Source organism: Phascolarctos cinereus, unplaced genomic scaffold, assembly GCF_003287225.1.
Source record: "Phascolarctos cinereus isolate Bilbo 61053 unplaced genomic scaffold, phaCin_HiC Scaffold_4;HRSCAF=312, whole genome shotgun sequence".
In the NCBI taxonomy this organism is placed as follows: Eukaryota; Metazoa; Chordata; class Mammalia; order Diprotodontia; family Phascolarctidae; genus Phascolarctos; species Phascolarctos cinereus.
The window spans coordinates 560,221,333-560,241,300 of record NW_027555847.1 but is presented as its reverse complement, the minus strand read 5'-3'; the positions used below and the strand labels follow the sequence as shown (position 1 = coordinate 560,241,300).

The 19,968-nt window shown below is 33.9% G+C and overlaps 1 protein-coding gene across 3 annotated transcripts in view; it reads right to left on the bottom strand.

Moving 5' to 3' along the window:
* RANBP9 (RAN binding protein 9) overlaps positions 1–19,968 on the bottom strand; it is an 88,430-nt gene that overhangs the window by 19,853 nt on the left and 48,609 nt on the right. For 2 of the 3 annotated variants that reach the window (XM_020986779.2, XM_078153586.1), the window contains exons 5-12: positions 16,673–16,695; positions 12,573–12,757; positions 7,737–7,849; positions 6,369–6,477; positions 5,441–5,631; positions 3,991–4,135; positions 2,272–2,393; positions 533–684 (exon numbers count right to left, since the gene is read on the bottom strand). In XM_020986779.2, coding sequence (XP_020842438.1) covers positions 533–684; positions 2,272–2,393; positions 3,991–4,135; positions 5,441–5,631; positions 6,369–6,477; positions 7,737–7,849; positions 12,573–12,757; positions 16,673–16,695 — 1,040 coding nt within the window. Of the gene's footprint in view, positions 1–532; positions 685–1,599; positions 1,642–2,271; positions 2,394–3,990; positions 4,136–5,440; positions 5,632–6,368; positions 6,478–7,736; positions 7,850–12,572; positions 12,758–16,672; positions 16,696–19,968 lie in introns of those variants that run through there. The other variant, XM_078153587.1, reaches the window with a different exon arrangement.

The window sequence follows — 19,968 nt, the reverse complement described above, 5'->3', positions numbered from 1 at the left end:
AACTCCTTGAGAGTGAGGATGATAGAGAGGATCTGAGGTATAGGAGTAATGAGGTCAAAGTGATGGCACAGATATGGATTATGTTCTTCCTCATGTACTCACAGGTTTGAGAGAGAACTTTGGAAAAATTCAAGGGATCATGAAAATTTTACAAGGCCAGTTTGATCTCAGACAACTCCTGTACTTCTCAAGGAACACACCTGTTAACACAACTCAAGAAAGCTGCAAATTTATATATGGACACTATGCCCATTTGATCGTTACCTTTATTCTAGATAATAACTATGTATTTTTTAATATTTTGCTAATGAAAGAGGGCCTAATTAAAAGCCTTGGCAGCTTAAGTCCTCTATTTTACCTGCATTCCTTCTTGGAAAGGAAATCATACACCTCTTCCCTTACCTGCTCTAATTATGTATGCTGCTCAGTAAAACATTCTTGACTCTCTACTAAGGAGGTGCCACCGAGAGAAATTAAAAACAAAAAAACAAAAAAACTTCCCCACCCTGACACCCAAGATAAAATAACTCACTTTCAACATTTTTTTATTTGCAGTGTTCTTGCCACATTCTCTCCTTAGTTGTTCACTCATAGCTTGTAATTCTCTTCCAAAGTGGATCATTCTTTCAATGGCTGCTTGACTTCCTCCACAAAGCTGTCGCCTCAAGTGATTTGAATCAACTTCTACAAAATAATGACCTTCCGTCAGTAATATTACCAAAAAAAAAAACCCAACCTATTATTATCCTAATGAAAATGCCAATATAATCAAGACAATTCCACTCATGAAATATACCTTATATTTCAATTAAGAAATATATACTAATGAAGTATAACTTAGATGTCTAGCTTTATAGCTGCAATTAACATTTAACATTAGAACATTAACTAACATTTTATCCATGTATAAAATCAGCAAGGAATCCAAAGGATAAACATGAATTAAGGACAAGGAGACTCAAATTCCTTTTCCTGATTTCTGTGTAACCCTTGGGCATCTCATTATGGTGTGCTGTGTTTTGAATGCTGTCTTTACCTTTTCCAACTTACAAAAGCTTAAGATACACAAACAGGTAAATTATAAGAGGGCAAGAGAAGAGTAAACACTTGGCATAATGGAAAACATTACTTTTAAAGTCCCCAAGCAGCATTAAATCAAAAAGGTCACATTATACGTCAGGCTGCTCTAAATAGTATACAGGAAATAATGGAATTAACTATTGAGAACAAGGTAAAATCAAATTTCTGGAAACCAAGAAGTAGACTATTTAACTCTTGAACAATCTCACTAAGTCTTTACTAAGGCCATATACCTTAATAATGAAAAAAAGTCATGTAAGAAAATGATTCTACAATAATTATCTTAATTGCCAAATCACTTTCTAAAATAAAAGATGTTCTTCCAAAGCTGATTCCATTGTTAAGTTGCAGATGCTTTTAAACTACTTTTCTTTTACTTTAAAAAGGTATATAGCTCTTTGTTAATAAGTTTATTTTCAAAAGGGTAATACATATCCCTGCATTTATAAAAAGCACATTTCCTTATAAACACTCTAGAAACATTTGTTTCTTTACTAACAATTGAATAAATGTGTTTACCTCAACACACTGAAGAAATCCAATGCTGCCATGGAGTTTCTGCTGAATAAATCATTTAAAAGCTTCAATAATTTTAACTCTCCCAACTGTGGAGAATTCTGATAATCACTGAACTGTGTGGTACCATTTGTAATATAAGGTAACAGAACAGTGCAATTATGCATGCTATTAAGATTTAGAATGACAGCTCTATTATATATGGAGTTCAGTTTGGCTGGGGGAAAAAAAGCCAACAAAAACTATCCCTATCCAACTTTGACTTCTGGGTTACATCTAAATAAACAGGTTTATACATCCCCTACCTTCATATGCACATAAGGTTTTAATACTAATTTGAAAACTGCCATTACTGCCAATAGATGTAATAATTTTATCCAGAAAAATAAATTACTTAGGAATAACCCCAAATTATTTAGTAAGGAAAAATATCATCAGACAATTTATTTCCAAAGGAATTATTTGAAACAGAATGGTAACTTGCTTCTGTATTCTTCAATTTCCTCTAGTAAACCCCCTCAAAAATCCAGATTAAGTAAACTATATTACTTTAAAATCCAAAAACCACACATCTACAAATTCAATTTGTGTCTGTCAGTTGTTAATGAGTGCAAACAAGAACATAACCTTGAAGCTATCATTTTTATTAAAAATACAAGAAATATCACTGCAGACCCATTTCGGTGTCACACTCTTCCATTTCGTGGTCATGCTTAGAGCTACCATTTAGGAAACCATTGGATGAAGTCTCTCCAACTCCATTGGAATAATGATCAGTTTCCATGTCTACATCATTGCTGCAAAAGGAAAAAACAAACCTGATTACAAGAAATTACATACTTGTAAAAAGTTTTAAAATACAGTCTCGCTCAACCATGCTTCTAGTTGTTACTTCATAATGTAATACAGTACAACTTTAAAAAGGTGTTTAGTCAAAACTAATATGTTCATAGATAAATACATGGTTGACTCCTATCAGATGAGCTAGACTTATAGGAAAGAAGGGGAAAAAAAAAAATATATATATATATATATATAGAAAAAATGCTTTTTCTTTTTCAAAGTACTTATTTTCCTATACATTCTCATTCACCCTCACAATAATCAATACACCAATGAAAAAATACTTATCTGTTCCTAACAATAAAACGCCATTTCACTCTCTCGACCCCAAAGTTAAGAAGCCCAAAACCATGGGATCATATATTTATTGTTCAAATGGCCACTGGAGGCCATCTAGACTAAACCTATTTTTCAACTAAGACAACTGAGGTACAGGAGTGAAGTGACTTGTCTAGGGTAACAGAACTAAGTATCTGAGGTGGGAATGCCATCACTCCCCTCATTTTTCTAGCTCCTTTCCACACACAGAATGCAAAGTTATTCTCCATTCTCAGAAATCCACCCCTATAAAGCAGTTTCTCACATTTATATCTAAACTGCTTGAATTCCTCTTCTTCCTCAAAATGTTCTCAAAAGCTTAATATTTTTCTTTACCTTCTTCCAAAACACCCTCAAAAGGTTTAAAAAAAAAAACCAACTTGCAGTCAAGTCTCAGGGTTTCCACTTAAATCTCAACCTTCCGTCTTAGACCTCTTTAGCGCCCTCTCTTAAGCCACCTAAATTCCATGGCACTATCAAACCTTGATTTTAAACTATCCTTTATAATTGTACTTTTCTATTCTATTTGATGTCAGAATCAACTAAATCTATGAACTGATCCCTCTCAAATCTTCTTCTCTGCCCTTTTCCATGGGGAAATAATCCAACATCACTATTTCCAATTTGATTTTTGAATAGAATTCTCAAAATAATGTATTCACATTTTTTCTTCCTTTCTTCATTTGTTGATCTGCTTAATTTCAGGATACCTCAAACTTAATGATTAAGGCAGAACATGTCTCCTTTCTACTCAGGGGTCAATCTGGGACTAGAACCAAGGTCACCTGATTTGTTTGTTCAGTATATTTTCTATTTTGGTGCTTAATCTTCTTTGCCTATGGTAACAGAGGTTCTTGCTGTATTCCATGAAACATTTTCCCATAGAAACCATATTACCAACATGTATTAGGTTCGCAGGCTAGTGTCCAATGCCTAATAATGCCTAATTGTGACTACTTAATATATGTAACCTTGGTTAAGTCAATTAACCTTTCTAAAGGCTCAGTATGACTCTGACTCCTCACAACACCCACACACCCATACATATACATCCCCCCCCCCCCAAGGGCTATCCTCTCACTCATCCCTGTCTACCCTCAGGCTCTGTTTCTTCTTCCCAGAACCTTGATGCCTTTTTCTTGGTACGGACCCCAGACAGATGACCACTTGAGACCACACTTTTAATATTCTGCTACTGGCAACTAAGCTATAAAACCTAGAGTGACTGCTTACCTGGTGAAGCTATTAATTTGTTGTGATCTTGACATATTTATACTATTCAGTTCTGGAACATTTAAACTGGTTGACTGGTGTTTACTATGACAGTAAGATTGATGTGCTTTATTTGATATTACTCCATTACTACAACTTTCAAAACCTAAAGAAAACAGGAATAAAAGATTTAATAATAAAAGAAAAAAGTAATTTAATTTGCTCATGTGGTCAGGGTCTAAATTTAATTAGCAAAAATATTCCACAATCTGTATTAGTCACAATGCTAAGACAATAAAAATCTCAAATAACATGAAAAAGCATTTATTAGGTCAGGCACCATATAAATAACAGATTTACTCAAGGATATAAAGATTATGTAATGAGTGGGAAATGAACCACTGACAACAAAGTAAAGTTGATTTTGCTAATGAACTCAAACCTTTTGAAAGGCAGTGAAGAAATTCTAATATTTAGTGTGAGTTTCCTATGTGTCAGAACACGTTAGTATCCAAAGTATTAGTACATATTCTCTAGTGAAATACATGGCAACCTTATTCAAAAGATGTATATGCTTAAGGTAGATTGCATTGTGACATTTTACTACGGATTTTGGTGGATTTTATATGACCATACAAATATATAAGATGTTCCCTATTTGATCTAGGTTATTACAAAATTAATGGAAACATGAAATTCAGCCTTAATTAGGTACTACTTTCAGATCAAGCTTATGTAACTTGAAAATACTTCCTAAGTGACAACCCATATCCTTAAAAAGTTTGGCCTGCTTCGTTACAGTATGACCAGATTTCAGATAACCCCCCCCACACACACACACACAACCCCCATACATTTTCAGATGGGCATTGTGAATTTGGTTTGCTTGCTATGCGTATTTGTTACAAGGGTCTTTCTCTACCACCACCACCCCTTTTGAAGGAAGGGTATGAGCGGAAAAGAATAAATGCTTGTTAATGAGGGGGGTAGGGAAATCAATAAACTGTCACCTCTACTCAACTGATAAGTTTTAATGACAATTTATATATTAATGTTCCTATAGATATTTCACTCTCTCAACATCAAAGTTAAGAAGCCCAAAACTATGGGATCATATATTTATTGTTCAAATGGCCACTGGAGGCCATCTAGACTAAACCTATTTTTCAGCTAAGACAACTGAGGTCCATGAGTGAAGTGACTTGTCTAGGGTAACAGAACTAAGCGTCTGAGGTGGGATTTGAATTGAGATCTTCCTGACTCTAAGTCTGTATATAACACATCACAACAACAAACGTCACTGAGCTCTGACCATGTTGAAATCAACCAAAGAATACCAACTAGCTAAAAATCAGCATTTAATGTTTACTTTCAAAAGAAACTTTCTGAAAAACATTGTACAGTATTTTTTACTCACTTATTAAAAATTGTAAGGAAAAGCAAAATACCAAGTTCTCTAGATGAACCTCACCAGGAAAATGTGCGGTGGTTCCTTTGCCTGATGCTAAACTGTGGATATTCATTCCATGGCTGGGGCTCATGCTTGGACTACTAAATGGTCGAGGACTAACAGGATAACTGTCTTGAGACTTTGGACTCCGACCTCCTAAACACCTTACTTCACTATCAGTACCATTCACCATTTCTATAAACTGCCGAACCCTAAAGAACAAAAGAAAGATGACATTATAGCATACATTACACAAAGGCATTAAACTTAGTGCTTTATCTTAATCTATTTTTGACAGCATCTTGCATATTAATGATCTGAATTTTAACTGATTTTGTTTAAAAAAAAGTACATTTTTTTCAGAATTTTGCCAATATTGTATGTAAATACTGGGGATGGTGGGAAGGGAGGGAGGAGAGGTATCTTTTTTTGTTAAAAGTTAAAGTAACCAATAATTTGAGATGAGATGATTTAAGTCGAGCAAAATAACAAAATATGATTTTATTTTAAATCAGTCATATGCCTAAGAATGATGTTAATAAGATCTCAAGAAAATGAGCATCCCTTCAAAATGAGTCTGCATAAGTTCTACTCTCTCATATTGAGATTTTCTATGGGAAATATAACTCTAGAACCAAGATTTTTAAATGCAAAAAGTACTGAGGAAACAGGTTAATTTTTTAAAAAGAAATCCCTAAAAGATTTATTGCAAGTAGCTATTTTAAAAATAAAAAAGACATACAGAGTCTAATTATAGATTCTACAATGAAAAATTACAGACGTAAAATGCACGTCAGATAGCAAAATATTGTATTTTTAAACAATGCATGTTTTTATTATTTAAACATTCCATTTTAAAGGAAGAATCTTTACAAATATTTAAATAAAAGCAAAATTAAATTTAAAGCAATTACAGTACTATACATCAAATCACCTAAGAGAAACTCACTTTAATGTGAATAGGAGATTAGGATTTCTTTCAAGTAAACTTGGATATAACTGTTGTGTTGTTTCAATGGCTTCTCCCATTCTTCCTGCTAATACCAACTTCTGAATTCCTGTTCATTAAAATGAAGTAAAAAGTTAATTTTTTAAAAACCTAAAAAGTCGGGTACCTAAAAATCTGCAGTGTCTATTATTTATTCTCAATGACAGATTTCTATATCTCCCTTGAAAGCCTTGGTCTCAAACAGAAATGAGTCACACTTTGGATTACAGGCATACCAGGAAGAATAACATTAAATAGCTCACTTTAAAAAATATTATTTTAGGCAAAACAATATTACTGGAGGGAAACTAAGTTATATAGAAATTATGTTTTGAATACTTTAGTAAGCAATGTGAGGAACAAGCAAACTAACATTAAGAGAAATTAATTATACTAGGGCTCATGCAGTAACTCATTCTCCCAAAAATATGACTATGTCTCAGCCAGATTAACACAAAGTACTTTCTGGTTAAAATGTAGAATGATGTTATTTTGAAGTAATACTGGTCAGGGCACTATTATGTTTGGTTATGCCCATATAATCAAAAAACAGAAAGTCATACATCTATGTTCAATAAATACAATATAGATCAATGTACATATAATGATGAAAAATGCTAAGTAAACACTACAGTTTCAAGTGTAATTATGGAAACTAAAGAATCAGAAAACAAATAAAATTCTTTATTAGGCTTTCATTCCTAATCTCTGACTCTTGTCCAAAAAAATAAGCTAAGCTTTACACATTAATATGGCTTTAAACTGAGCAGCATTTTCAAAAACATTAAGTATACTCGTCAAATTGCCTCTGTCACAAATAAAACAAACTCTGATATAGTCCATGACCATTAAAGTTAAACTTATTTGCCACTGCAGCAGACTTAACAACCGTGGCCTCATTAGCACCAATCCCCACCAATTATTTAAATCATTTTTATTTTTAATATCTTCCACATAAGAATCTTTTGGTTTCAAAGTTAAGAGAACATATTATATTTCTTTTCCTTCTAAGTAGGTACAAAGGGCTTGGCCATCAATCAAGAAGACTTTTTTTTTTTTTAGGAAGACATTTCTTACCAAAAATTTTCACAAATTATTTTTCTATCAATACATAGAATTCTATGACAATTCTCTTTCTTATTCATTCTCTCTGAAGTTGAACATCAAAATGTTTATTAGAACGAACTTTGTAGGTCTAAAATTATTCTAAAATTATATAAATGAGCAATTTAAAATGAAAAGCATTAAAAGCAAATTTCACAAGAATGACACAGCTTGAAACTTAAACCCTAAATAAAATACATTAACAATACCGCACTGCGTTCTTACTTTGCCTATTCTTAATTGAAGCTAATTCTTCTAGTACAGTCTGGTCTGTAGATCTGGCAAATGCTTCTGCTGTGGCACAGTACCCATGATGTACTAAATAAGACGAAACCATTCTTTAAAAAAAAAAAAAGAATGAACATATCCTTAATTAGAAACATATACATACATATTTCATTCTATAATTTATGTTTAAAAGCATTTCTCAGAAATATAGAACATTTCAGATCTCAACTTTTAAAGATGTCTAAATAATCAGGTGTCATACATCTATGTAGCTTTTCTAAAAGGAAAAAAATGTTCCAAAGGCCAAACATGCTTAGATTGCTACTTCCTAGGTCTCATGGCCATAAATGCCATCTGCTTTTCTAAATGCTTTGCTCCCTTCACAAGGTCATAGATTTAGAAATGGAAGGGACCTAGAAAGTCATCCACTCCATTTCCATCACTTTACAGAAGAGGAGAACTGAGGCCCAGAAAGGTGAAGTACTTTGTTGTCATATGCATATGATCATACGCAGCTAGGCCATGATTCAAACCCAGGCCTTCTGACTCCAAATTCAGAATTCCTTCTACTGAACATGGTAACTTTTTACTTATCCTCTCTCATTTCCACTGACCATACTCTTCCCCTAAATTTTATGAGTGTATTCAAAATATACATATTCAAATGTGGCTTCCTCTACCCTGTGATCAGCTAAGGTGTTATTGGGGATGGAGGGATAGCTGAATCTCATTCAACATTTATTAAGTGCTTCCTATATGCAAAGAAGGCATTGTGAGAGATGATACAAATTCCAAAAGCAAAAAAAAAAAATAGTCCTTGACTTCAAAGACATTCTGCTGAAGAGGACAGGATATGCACACACATAAGTATAATAAAATACCACAAGGCAGCCAGTGATAGAAACAAAGAGAGATCCAGACAAAATACCATGGCACTATTTGATGGGGAAAATACTTTAAATTGGGGACAAGTTGGGGGCAACTAGGTGGCACAGTGGATAGAGCACCAGCCCTGGAATCAAGAGAACCTGGGTTCAAATCTGGCCTCAGGCACTTGATACTTACTAGCTATGTGACCTTGGGCAAGCTCACTTAATCCCACTGCTAAGCCAGAAAGAAAATCTGGGACAAGTAGAAGAGAACAAGGAAAACTGTATCAGAAATATGGCATCTAAGGTGGACTATCAAGCAAGATAAAGAATCTGAAAGGTAGAAATGCAGAAGGAATATATTCGAAGCTTAGAAAGAACACACACAGAGATCTCAAATGTAATGTCAAGTTTGAGGATCAGCTAAACTAGAATGAAAAGTACATGGAAAGTCATGTGGCTGGAAAAGTAGGCTGGTATAGACAGAATTACATGCCAGCCAGGCTGAAAGTTTGTATTTTATACTGGACCTGTGCCTTACAAAGTTTATTTTATCGCAATGAACAGGAGGAGACCAATTTCCTGGACAGTACTACAGTCCAGGCAAGTGGTTATGAGGACCTGAACTAGGGTAGTGGCTGGGTGAATGTAAACAAAGAGCCAGATGATGTCATCAAGACAAATGGAAAAGTTTAGAAAGGACAAAGCTTTAGCAAGGAGATGGGAGTTCAGGTTTTGGAAATGCTGAGTGTCAAGTATTGAAGGCAGCAGGCAGAGATATCCAACAGGTACCTGAAGATATAGGGCTGGAGCTGAGGACAGAGATTAGGACTTGATGTGTAAATGAGACACTTGCCAGAAAAAAATTAAATCCACTAGACCTGATGAGATCTTCAAGACAGAAAGAACAGAAAGGAACACGAGTGAATGAGTGGGCAATGAGAAGATGACCTAAGACAGTCATACTTTTCACAGGCAGAAAAGAGGTGAAAAAAGTAGTTAGAAATGAAAAAGAGAACCAGGAAAGAAGGGTTGTTGCCATAAGTCAAAGGGGGATCCTAAAGTTATATGGAGGGAATGATCCACATAATTAAAAACTACAAAAGTTCTAGGAGATAAACACAAAGAAAAGGTTATCAGAGATGTAGTACTTAAGAAATCACTGGTAACCTGTGGGAGGAAAAAAATAGAAAAATGAAGGCAAATAAGACATTAACTAAGAATCATGAAGAAGAAACTTGCTTACATAAATTCTACATAAATGAATGGTGAGGGATTAATCTTTCAACCAATACTGTGGAACTGCATAGACAGATAAACAGTACTGAGTTATACTGAACAGAAAGTCAATTAAATTTTTCATTAAAAAGCTTTCATATAAAAGACAAGAACAATCTATAGTTAATTAACATAAACCTTATGCTTTTCTGAAATACATCCTAGGACCACCGTTGGTTTTCCTGAGGCAGCTAAATGTTATAATGGACAGAGTGCTGGGTCTGGAGTCAGGAAGAACTAGGTTCAAATCCAGCCTCAGACACTTATTAGGTAAGGAACCCACAGGCTAGTCAGCCTGTTTGTCTCAGTTTCCTCAACTGTAAAACGAGGATGATAATAACAACACCTTCCTTGTAAAATTGTTGTGAGGATCAAACGAGATAATATTCGTAAAACACTTACCACAGTGCCTGACACATAGGAGGCACTACACAAATGTTTGTTCTCTTCCCCTTAAGGTAAACTAAACATTTTGCAAAAACTAAGTGAATCTTACTTGACAAAAGAAAATTTACCAAAGCGAACAGTTTCACCAATAAAATTATCTGCCACTCCATCAACCAATCTATTCAAATTATTTTATTAAAACCACACATCTGCTTACAGCTAAATAGTTCACCTCTTCTTTCCTCTTTTGTAAGTATGGATCTCAAGGAAACAAATGTCAACTTGCTCATATTATTATGCCAAGGAATCTTGGTAACTAAATATGACCTAGAAAAATTACACAAACTAATAAAGTCATATTTATTCTCCTACAACTCTCTAATAGCATCCAAACATAGCCATCCTTTAGGTTACAAGGCTCTAATTTTATAATAACTTCATTCTTGATGATGACTCTGGTGCACAAAGTTGAAGGACCCTGCTTCTTTCAAAGTGCTGATCGAAGCTGTCATGACACTATCACATTAGGAGGCAATGGCACTAAAGAAGTAGGTGGCCACCAAGGCTATCATTCATTTCACTAGAATCAGAGAGACATTTTTAATATTACTTTTTTATAAATATTTTTTCAAATTAGAAAATTTTGTCTTCCATGGCATACTGTGAGATAAGCTATGCTAAACATGTGAAAGCACAAAGCATTCAAGGGATTCAAGCCTTACCTAGTGCACAAATGACTTGTTCAAGTTCTACTAGTGAGCTACAATTGAATTAATCCGTGAAGAATAATTACTACCTAGCAAGACTGAACTGTAGACACGGCACTGGGCCTAGAGTCAGCAAGACCTAAATTGAAATCCACTTTCAGACACTTAACTAGCTGGGTGAACCTGAGCAACTCACTTAATGTCTGCCTCAGTTTCCTCATCTGTAAATTGAGAATAATAACAGCACCTATCTCCCAGGATTGTTGTAAACATCAAACGAGATAGTAATTATGAAGTGCTTAGTACAGTGCCTGGCACATAATTAAGCACTATATAAATGCTATTTATTGTTGCTGTTGTTATTATAAAATGCAAAACGTGCAATCTAAAATTATCTTCATCCTCTTATCAAATCTAAATATGAGCAATTATCCTACTAGGTATGCATGACTGATAGTGTGATGCTTATTTTTACATAACTAAATTCTTAAAGCTACATCATATATTCTATGGAATTAAATCCTCTGAGGATGATAAATGACTCTTCCTAACGTTTGGGGGGAAAAGCAATAATTTGGATACAAGTAATTTATAACCAATTATATGATTCAAGAAGAATATGTATTTTTAAAGTCTTCTAAGACCGAAAAGTTGCCTTCCAAGTTTATTTCTATTTAAAGGTTTATCATTATATAACTCAATCATGTTTGTGTTATCTTACCAATTTCAGATATGGGTTCTATACTAGCTTACTGGGAAACAGAAAATTAGTTCTATTTAAAATGTGTGATCTGATTACAATGTCTAAATTCTATTTCAAGCCATGGAAGTACTGGAGGAATCTTCACTTCTGCTCCTACATGCAGTTACATCAAAATGAACAGCAACTGCTAACATCCATGTATTGAAGAATTCTGGCCAGTCACTCACTGATTCGATGGCATGCCCAACAGCAGGTAAGGAAACATACATCTCACCTCAACAATTTAGGAATGCAAGGCCCTAATCTGACCTGTCATTTCTAGTTAATTGCCTGCAATCCCACGTATAGCTACTATGTCCTCCAGACAATGTTGCCTATTTTCCTGTGTCAAAGTACTATGTCAGACACAAAAGTTTATATCCAATCACCCATTATTTTTATTTTAGTCTCAGTTGTTGTTCAGTCGTTTTTTAGTCATGTCTGACTCTTCATGACCTCATTTGGGGTTTTCTTGGCAAAGATATTAGAGTGGTTTGCTATTTCCTTCTCCAGCTCATTTTACAGATGAGAAAAGTGAGGCCAACGGAGTTAAGTGACTTGCCCAGGGTCACACAGCTATTATGAGGCCAAATTTGAACTCAGGAAGATGGATCTTCCTGACTCCAGGCCCAGCGCTCTCTCCACTGTGCCATCTAGCTGCCCAGCTAGTCTCAAAATTAAGGCAATAACTCTGTGACAGAAATTCAAAATTTATCAATAAGGTGATCATAATTTAATAAAAGACTATTTTGCATGTGAAAACTTTCTCTGAAGACCAAAAGAATACCAACTGCCAAAATATTTTATAAAATGCAATTTTTGAAAATTGTTCAAACTACTTCACTCTTACTTTTGTATCATGGTCTGCCATTCTCCTTCTCTATCTCCAATAGGAAACCGGTCTATTTGTGCCTGTATTTTGGTTCTCCATTCTCGCATATAGTCTTCTATATCAAACACAAATGGATGTTGCCCAAAATTGGCATCTACCACCTCTCCTGGTGTCTGTAGCCCCACAGTAGGATACAAATTTGGCTGTAAGATAATATATTTTATTAGTTTATTTCCTAATACTCCAATTTTTAAAAATTCTCTCTTGGAAAGAACATTTTTTCACTATAATAAATGCAGTCAATTTTAAAAAGCATCAGTGAATTTATTTTATGTAGACTATTCACAACTACCAATTAGTAGAGGTTATCTAAAATTGTTATGAGACTAGATGATTTAATGACAATCATTATAAAAAATACATACAGAATGTAAAACAGTCAACAAAAATCAGTTATGCAGGAAGGTGGCAAAGTATTTCTCCTGACAAAACTGTTCCTAAACATATATCTTTCTAAATCATCAGAAACTATTTGAGCATTCAGGTATGTGCATAGCATTACTTTTTTCTAAAGAGATAATTTCTGTCCTCAAGAAACCTATACATACTGATATACAAATGAAATAATGTACATAAGCACTCTGCAAATTTTAAAGGTCTATAAATGTGAGGTATTATTATGATTATTTAGATATAGACAGATACATTCATACACTCACATGAAGAGATGCCACTTTAATTTATTTTTAAGGCTAGGTATCCCTATTTCACCCAGGTTAGAAAAGGGCATTGAAATTCTGCTCTGTTTCTGGCCAGGGCCAATTCACCCCTCTTTAAGTATCCTGAGTTCTGTCCCTCCCAACATTCCCCTCTCCATCAAGGAGACCCATCATACTAATGCTGCACTTAGTGAAAACCCCAATCGGCCTAACCCACTGAACCTCAGAACTCCCAAGTTCAAGAGTTTCGCTAGCCTCAAGCTCATTCACTGGTAGCAAGATGACTGATGCGTGCTACCATGTCTGGCTAGAGCCTACTGTTAGATACATTCTTGTAAATTGTATTGATGTGTTGATGTGTGTTGATGTGAAATCCTTAGTGTAGATGTACTGGATCCTGGTTGTGCCTATGCTACCTTTTATCTCTCAACATTTAACAGAAACCATCAAGTAAAAAGGTAAAGGAGATATTCATACAGAATCTTTAGGCAATGTCGAATAATCAGACTATAAAAATGTAAGAAATTTGTATATTTAAACAGATATCTGAAATACACACATAAATGCAGAGAGACAGACAGACAGACACATACACACAGTTCTCAAGATGGGGGATGGATAAGAATGCTTGGCAAATAAACAGGCATTGAATAAATGCCTGAATTGACTGAAGTCTACGGGCACATAATACAAAATTTTGTGAACCTAACTACCTAAATGTCTAAGAAAAATACTGAACTCCAGTAACAGACCTCTAAGATTTGTGAAGGGCACATAGGGTAATCTAGTTTAAAAGATGGCTACACTGCGTAAAGAGTGCTCGAGTACTCCTGACTCTTTCATTGGCTGTTTAATCCTAGGCAAATCCCAACCACTATGAGCTTCAACTCCCTAATTTGTGATACTGGCCCCACATATTTCACATGAGTTTTTATGAAGATTTAATTGGCAATGTATGTAAAAGCACTATGAGAGGCATGAAGTGCTATACAATTATACATTAAATAGTAACAGCATGGATGCTTGATATCAGGGCACATAGCCCTTCACTCAAGGAAATCAAAGAAGATAAGAAACAAATATTTTTAAACACATATTAAAGGGCGTAAGTACTATAGGCTGAAACCAGATGCTGTAAGCACTATCTGATATGCAACCAGAAATCTGAAACAAAAGAAAATAAGAGAAAACAGAAGCTCTACTGGAATTCTCTAAAGTCCTCTTAAGGAAATGTGAAAGTAAAATAAAACCCAAAATGTTATCTGTATTTAACAATCTTCCTGATTCAACAGAAATAAACTTTTATATCTGGAAGAAAGAGATCTACTCCAACCCCTTAATTTTGTTAAAATGGAAACTGAAGCTTAGAGAAAGCACATTATTTTTTCTATTAGGAGCAATACTTAGAGGATTGTTTTTAAAAAGAATTAGATAAAGACTTATTCTATAATAAAGATTATCAACACAGTGAACCCCATCCATAAAAGTAATAAAGCCACAATAAAAGGGCCAAACATACTTTAAAAATATACTTATTCAACACTGACAAAATTTATTCTGTTCTAATGAGTTACTAGTTATTGCAAATTTGGAGAATACAAAAATTTAAACTACAAAATGTATAAAATTCGCTTCTAGATGTAAAATTATATGATTCAATGACAAGCTGAGACCCACTTAGGTCTCATTCATATAAAATAAGTGAATATGATTTCTGGATATATAATCAACATTTTAGTAGAAAATCTTCGGGGGGGAGAATGAAAATCATAAATTTTGACTTCCTGAAAATACATGGATTGATTTGAAAAGCCTATTTTCCAATGATGCATGTAGGATTAAGGAGATTGCTACCACTGGTTCACTGCCTGAAGTGGACTAGAAAAAGGGAGCTCTGTTATAGATCCTTTTAGATGTATGATAGAAAACTAGACAAAAACTTTTATGTTCTTTTCAAATGTTAAAAAAATAAAATACTGAAAACCTCCTTTAATCTACAGTCTAGAAGAAAACTAGTTCAAATATACTATATGTACCACATTCAAGTTTTGTTCTACAAAAGAAACGATGTGTATAAGCACCCACTCTTTAAAACTGTTAGACACAAATCAATTAACTTTTGTGGTTGTTTTGTGTACGGACCAGACCATTGATTTTGCTGACAAAATAAATTCCTTCCATTAAGTTTCAGGCGTGTGCATGGGGCACTTAGAGGTTAAGCTGCTCCCCTAGGAATCACAGTCAGTTTATCTTAGAAAAATGCACTGAACCCATTTCTACCTGATTCCAAGATTAATTCACTATAACAGTGCCTCTTGATTTAATTATTAATAATATATTTCAGTAAGCTTACTGTAAGAAAGGAACTATCATCTTTTTAAAATGAAGAATGCTACCACTAAAAGAGCAATCATGTTCCCAAATCCATAACTAAATTAATCACACTGCGGATTAACACAGTATTTCTCAAATGGGGGTAAAGATCCCTGAAAGAATTGTCACAAAAATTTCTGAAAGGATTCCAGGCCCCTAAGCTGCAGAGAAGCAAATGAAGGTTTTGGAGGGCAGTGGCAGGGCCAGCTTTCCCCAATTTCTTCAGCTTTCCCAGCAGCAGATCTGACCTGATCTGTTATGTTCCTCTTGTGTAGGAACAGCAGAAATATGATACAGGCCTTGTGGCTGTCATATGCAAAGAGAAAATCTGTAAGAGAATAGCTTGGCTGACTGATGGGCTGGATTCATGCTAACCCTGCTTAATGATAGAAAGAAAATAATTTATTAATTTAAAAGTAGGAGAAAACCAATAGCAAAACTGGTGCCAAAAAACGATACTGAAGGAGATGGGCCTTCTCAACTCATATTTCCACACCACACCTGCCCATCAGATAGAACTATTTACCAAACAAAATGTGGTTTGATCTACCATAACTTGTTCTATAGGCTTAGCATTAAGGTAAACCAAAAGCCAGATGGCCACTGAGGCCTTAGTCTGCTATAGACATAATCCAAAGCACTTCATCACAAAAATCTTTAAAAGCAGGTAGTGATTAAAAATTATATATACAATTTAAAAAAAATTTCAATAGTACCATTACAGGTAGAATTTTAAATATTCTAAAATAAAAAAAAACTTTTTAAATTTGATTTCATTTTAAAACCTTCTATGTGGACTAATTTGTAAAAATGGGGGGGAGAAACTGGATATAATGATTAAGTCCAGTCCCTAACTTAGAAGGTCTACAATCATACAGTAATTACAGGAATGTGATCTCCATGCATGGCATCTAAATACAACATATACACACAGACAATACATACATATTTATATTTCTTCTATCATAACTTTATATATACAAAGCAAGATACAAAATATACTCTAAAAAGATAGTTATATCTTACCGGTAGATCTGTGAAGGCTATACCTGTAAAACACAAAAAGATAACTAGTATTAGAATTGCTTTTCAAAAGAAAACATAGAATGCTGTACATCTGGGTGATCATCAGTTTATACAACTAAGTAAACTTTGATTCTAAAGACAAAGGGTGTTGTAATACAGAAATAGGTCAGCTCATGGAGTGAGCAGACACAATGTGAATTTCAGCTCCAACATTTACTAACTGGCCTCATCCGTAAAATAAGATTAACCCTTCTAGTACATACTCCTACCTCACTTTGTAAATTTTCAAACTCCCTATCATGTATGAGTTATTATTATTATGCTGCCACTGTTTAAAATACTGTTCTAATTTCACTTTGGGGGTTACTTTTAAGTCCTAGAAAGCAGTTCCAAAGTAAGTAAGTGGCAAGATTTGCCACCATCATATAGTCCAAAGAATATACTCTGAAGGCAATTACAAAGGCTAGTTCTAAAAACATTTCAAGAAAGAGCTGCATTACTGGAATAAAGGTACAGCCTATAACAAGGTGATTAAAGATCAACATTCATTTGGATGTGTAAGCACTGGTATTGTTAAATTTTTTTAAATTATCATGTTATAATCACATTACACAAGTTTGGCCTAAAAAAGGCTACCACCTATAAATTGTCACAACGAAGCTTCTGCATTTAGAACCCCTCCCCTCCCAAACCACTCTTTTTATAATACCTTAAAAATATTTTTAAAATACCAAACCTTCATGCTGCCTTGACAATAGAACAGAACCATAAATGTTCCAAGTTTTATACCAAAATATACTAATTTCAGCTTTATTAATAGCAGAGAAAGTAAAAAGTCTATGCACCAAAGAAAATTCATTCAAATTCTTCAGAAATCTAAAAAAAAGAATGTCAACCAATGCAAAACAGGAAATTTTATAATTTCATTTTCTAACATTGATACAACAGCATTGACAAATTCTTAAGAGGAATTCCCTATCTTCTTTGCAGACAACAATAATATTATAACATGATCATTTTTCGATAATCTTTTGCTTTACTAAAGATAAGACTTTATTGATTAAAACATTTCCAAACATTTCCTAAAAATTTGAATAGCAAATCTATTTTGGTTTTAAGGAATAAAAGTTTTAAGACCTTGTCAACAGTTAACAGCTATACAACAAACTACACATATACATATACACAGACACATGCACACTTCACTTTTAAAAGCTGGGTATATTTTTCAACAATTTTTAAAGTAACTCCAATTGTTAATTCATTCTCAGAGGAAGGAAGTACTTTTAAAGTATTCAGCTGACAACTTTAAGAAAATCATTTAGTCACAACTTTGAAAAATAAATACAAGAATTAACTAATAGCTCATTTACTTTAATATTCATTGCCAATTTTTTAAAAAACTGTTTCAATTTGCTATGTACAGGAAAGTGTTCCAATAGACCAGATTACAAAATATAAGTAATCTACTAAGGATAGACATTAAGACTTCCTAAGGGGTATGACTGAACAATAATTAAACATCACTTGCCTGGTCTGGAAGAAATGCCTCAGACACTGCCCCGAAGTACTCAAATTATTTATAAGTAATTAAGACATGACCCTATTAGGTATCCTGCTCTTCCCTACCACTTTTAAATGCTTAAGGGAAAACATATTCAAACTTAAGACTTGTGAAAATTTGATAGTATTTGATAAATCAAATGGAGTCGAGTCTCCTTCCCTTCCCACTCACCCTCCAAAAAAGCTCTTTTAAATAAAGAATATTTTCAGAACCTTAAGTAAAAAGACTGCCTGTAACCATGATACCTTTTAAAATCTCAGAAGAAAGCATCTATTATAGTTTGACATTCATATCTTTACATACAAGACTAATTTCTTCTTGTTCAATACAAGATCAATATTGTACATTCAACCAAACACTAAACAGACTACAACTCTTATCATATTATCTCCTAAAGTTTAGAGCCGACTCTCTATTATTAGATATATTCAAAACTCTAGTCTCATTTTCTCCAGTTTAATATAACATAAGATCAATCTTCTACAGTCAGTTAAGCATCCTGAAAATCCAAATCATGTAGGAACACAAAGACTCTTTTGACAAGTTTGCACTAGAATACTATTAACAGCAAACAAATAAGAGAGTTTATTTTCCTGCGAAAAAAAAATCTTAGCCATTACAATCACCTTGAACCTTTAAGAAACATATATATAATCTTTATTAGTAGCCCTGATCAAAATCCCTCTGTGGACAGCCATAAAACAAGCATCCTTTGTGATGCAAAGGAGGCAGAGACAGTCCTTGCTACAGTAATATGCCATAAGCACTTAACCAGATTCATAATCATGTAATAAGAATTTGAATTTTTTAATTGTTAGATTATGAAATGGAACCACAAATCATACACACAGAGTAATAACAGACAGTTCAAGGAACTATTGTTATTACTAATATAGCCGGGAATTCAAACATTTCCTGGAAAAATTACTATGTTATGTTGGAAGGATCTGTAAGATATAAAGAGTAACTTGTATATTCTGATTTTAAAATTCTATTTCTTTGCTAAGAGCAATTTCTTCCAGCCTCCTTTTCATAGTTAAAAGATAGTGTATTTATATTTATCCTATTTTATTTTTGCCCCCTCCCACTTCCCCCAAATAGAAATAATTCCTTGTTAATAAAGTACCTGTTTTTATAGCTTATTGAGTTTTGGCTGTTTTTTTGTGGTTATTCTTTGAAGTATGCACTGAGGCTGTCCCCAAGAAGGGCGTTACTACCAGTCCCAGTCTTCATTCTGGAAGAAGGTAAATTGCAAGTGGAATTAATTGTAGGTTGGTGGCCTAAGAAATTGTTGGTAATGTATGAGCCAATTCCATGATTTTAGGCCAAAGTAAAATTTCGGCAGCTAAGGAAGGGCAGAGACTCATGAAGGTAAGGGCTGCAAAAACCCAGAATTGGAATGCATTATTCCTAGCCATATACCTAGAATACTGCTTTTAAATGCCACAAAATGACTCAAACTGCTAAACATTTTTAAAGCACATGGGGTTGTTCTTTTCTTTTCCTTAAAGAATGGAATTTTAGATAGCTTAGAAAAGATTGCAAAATTCTACTTCTGATATGAAAATCATGCAACAAGACTGAAGCCTACATTCAGCTTTAAATGTGTTATGTGTTATGATCTAAAAAATAATATTTTTCCTAGTAATTTTTCAAGTTTTAGGTTTGTCCAACCCTTTACTAATCCTTTTTCTCCCTTATGACCCACCCTATTTTTCTTTCTTTTTCTTTT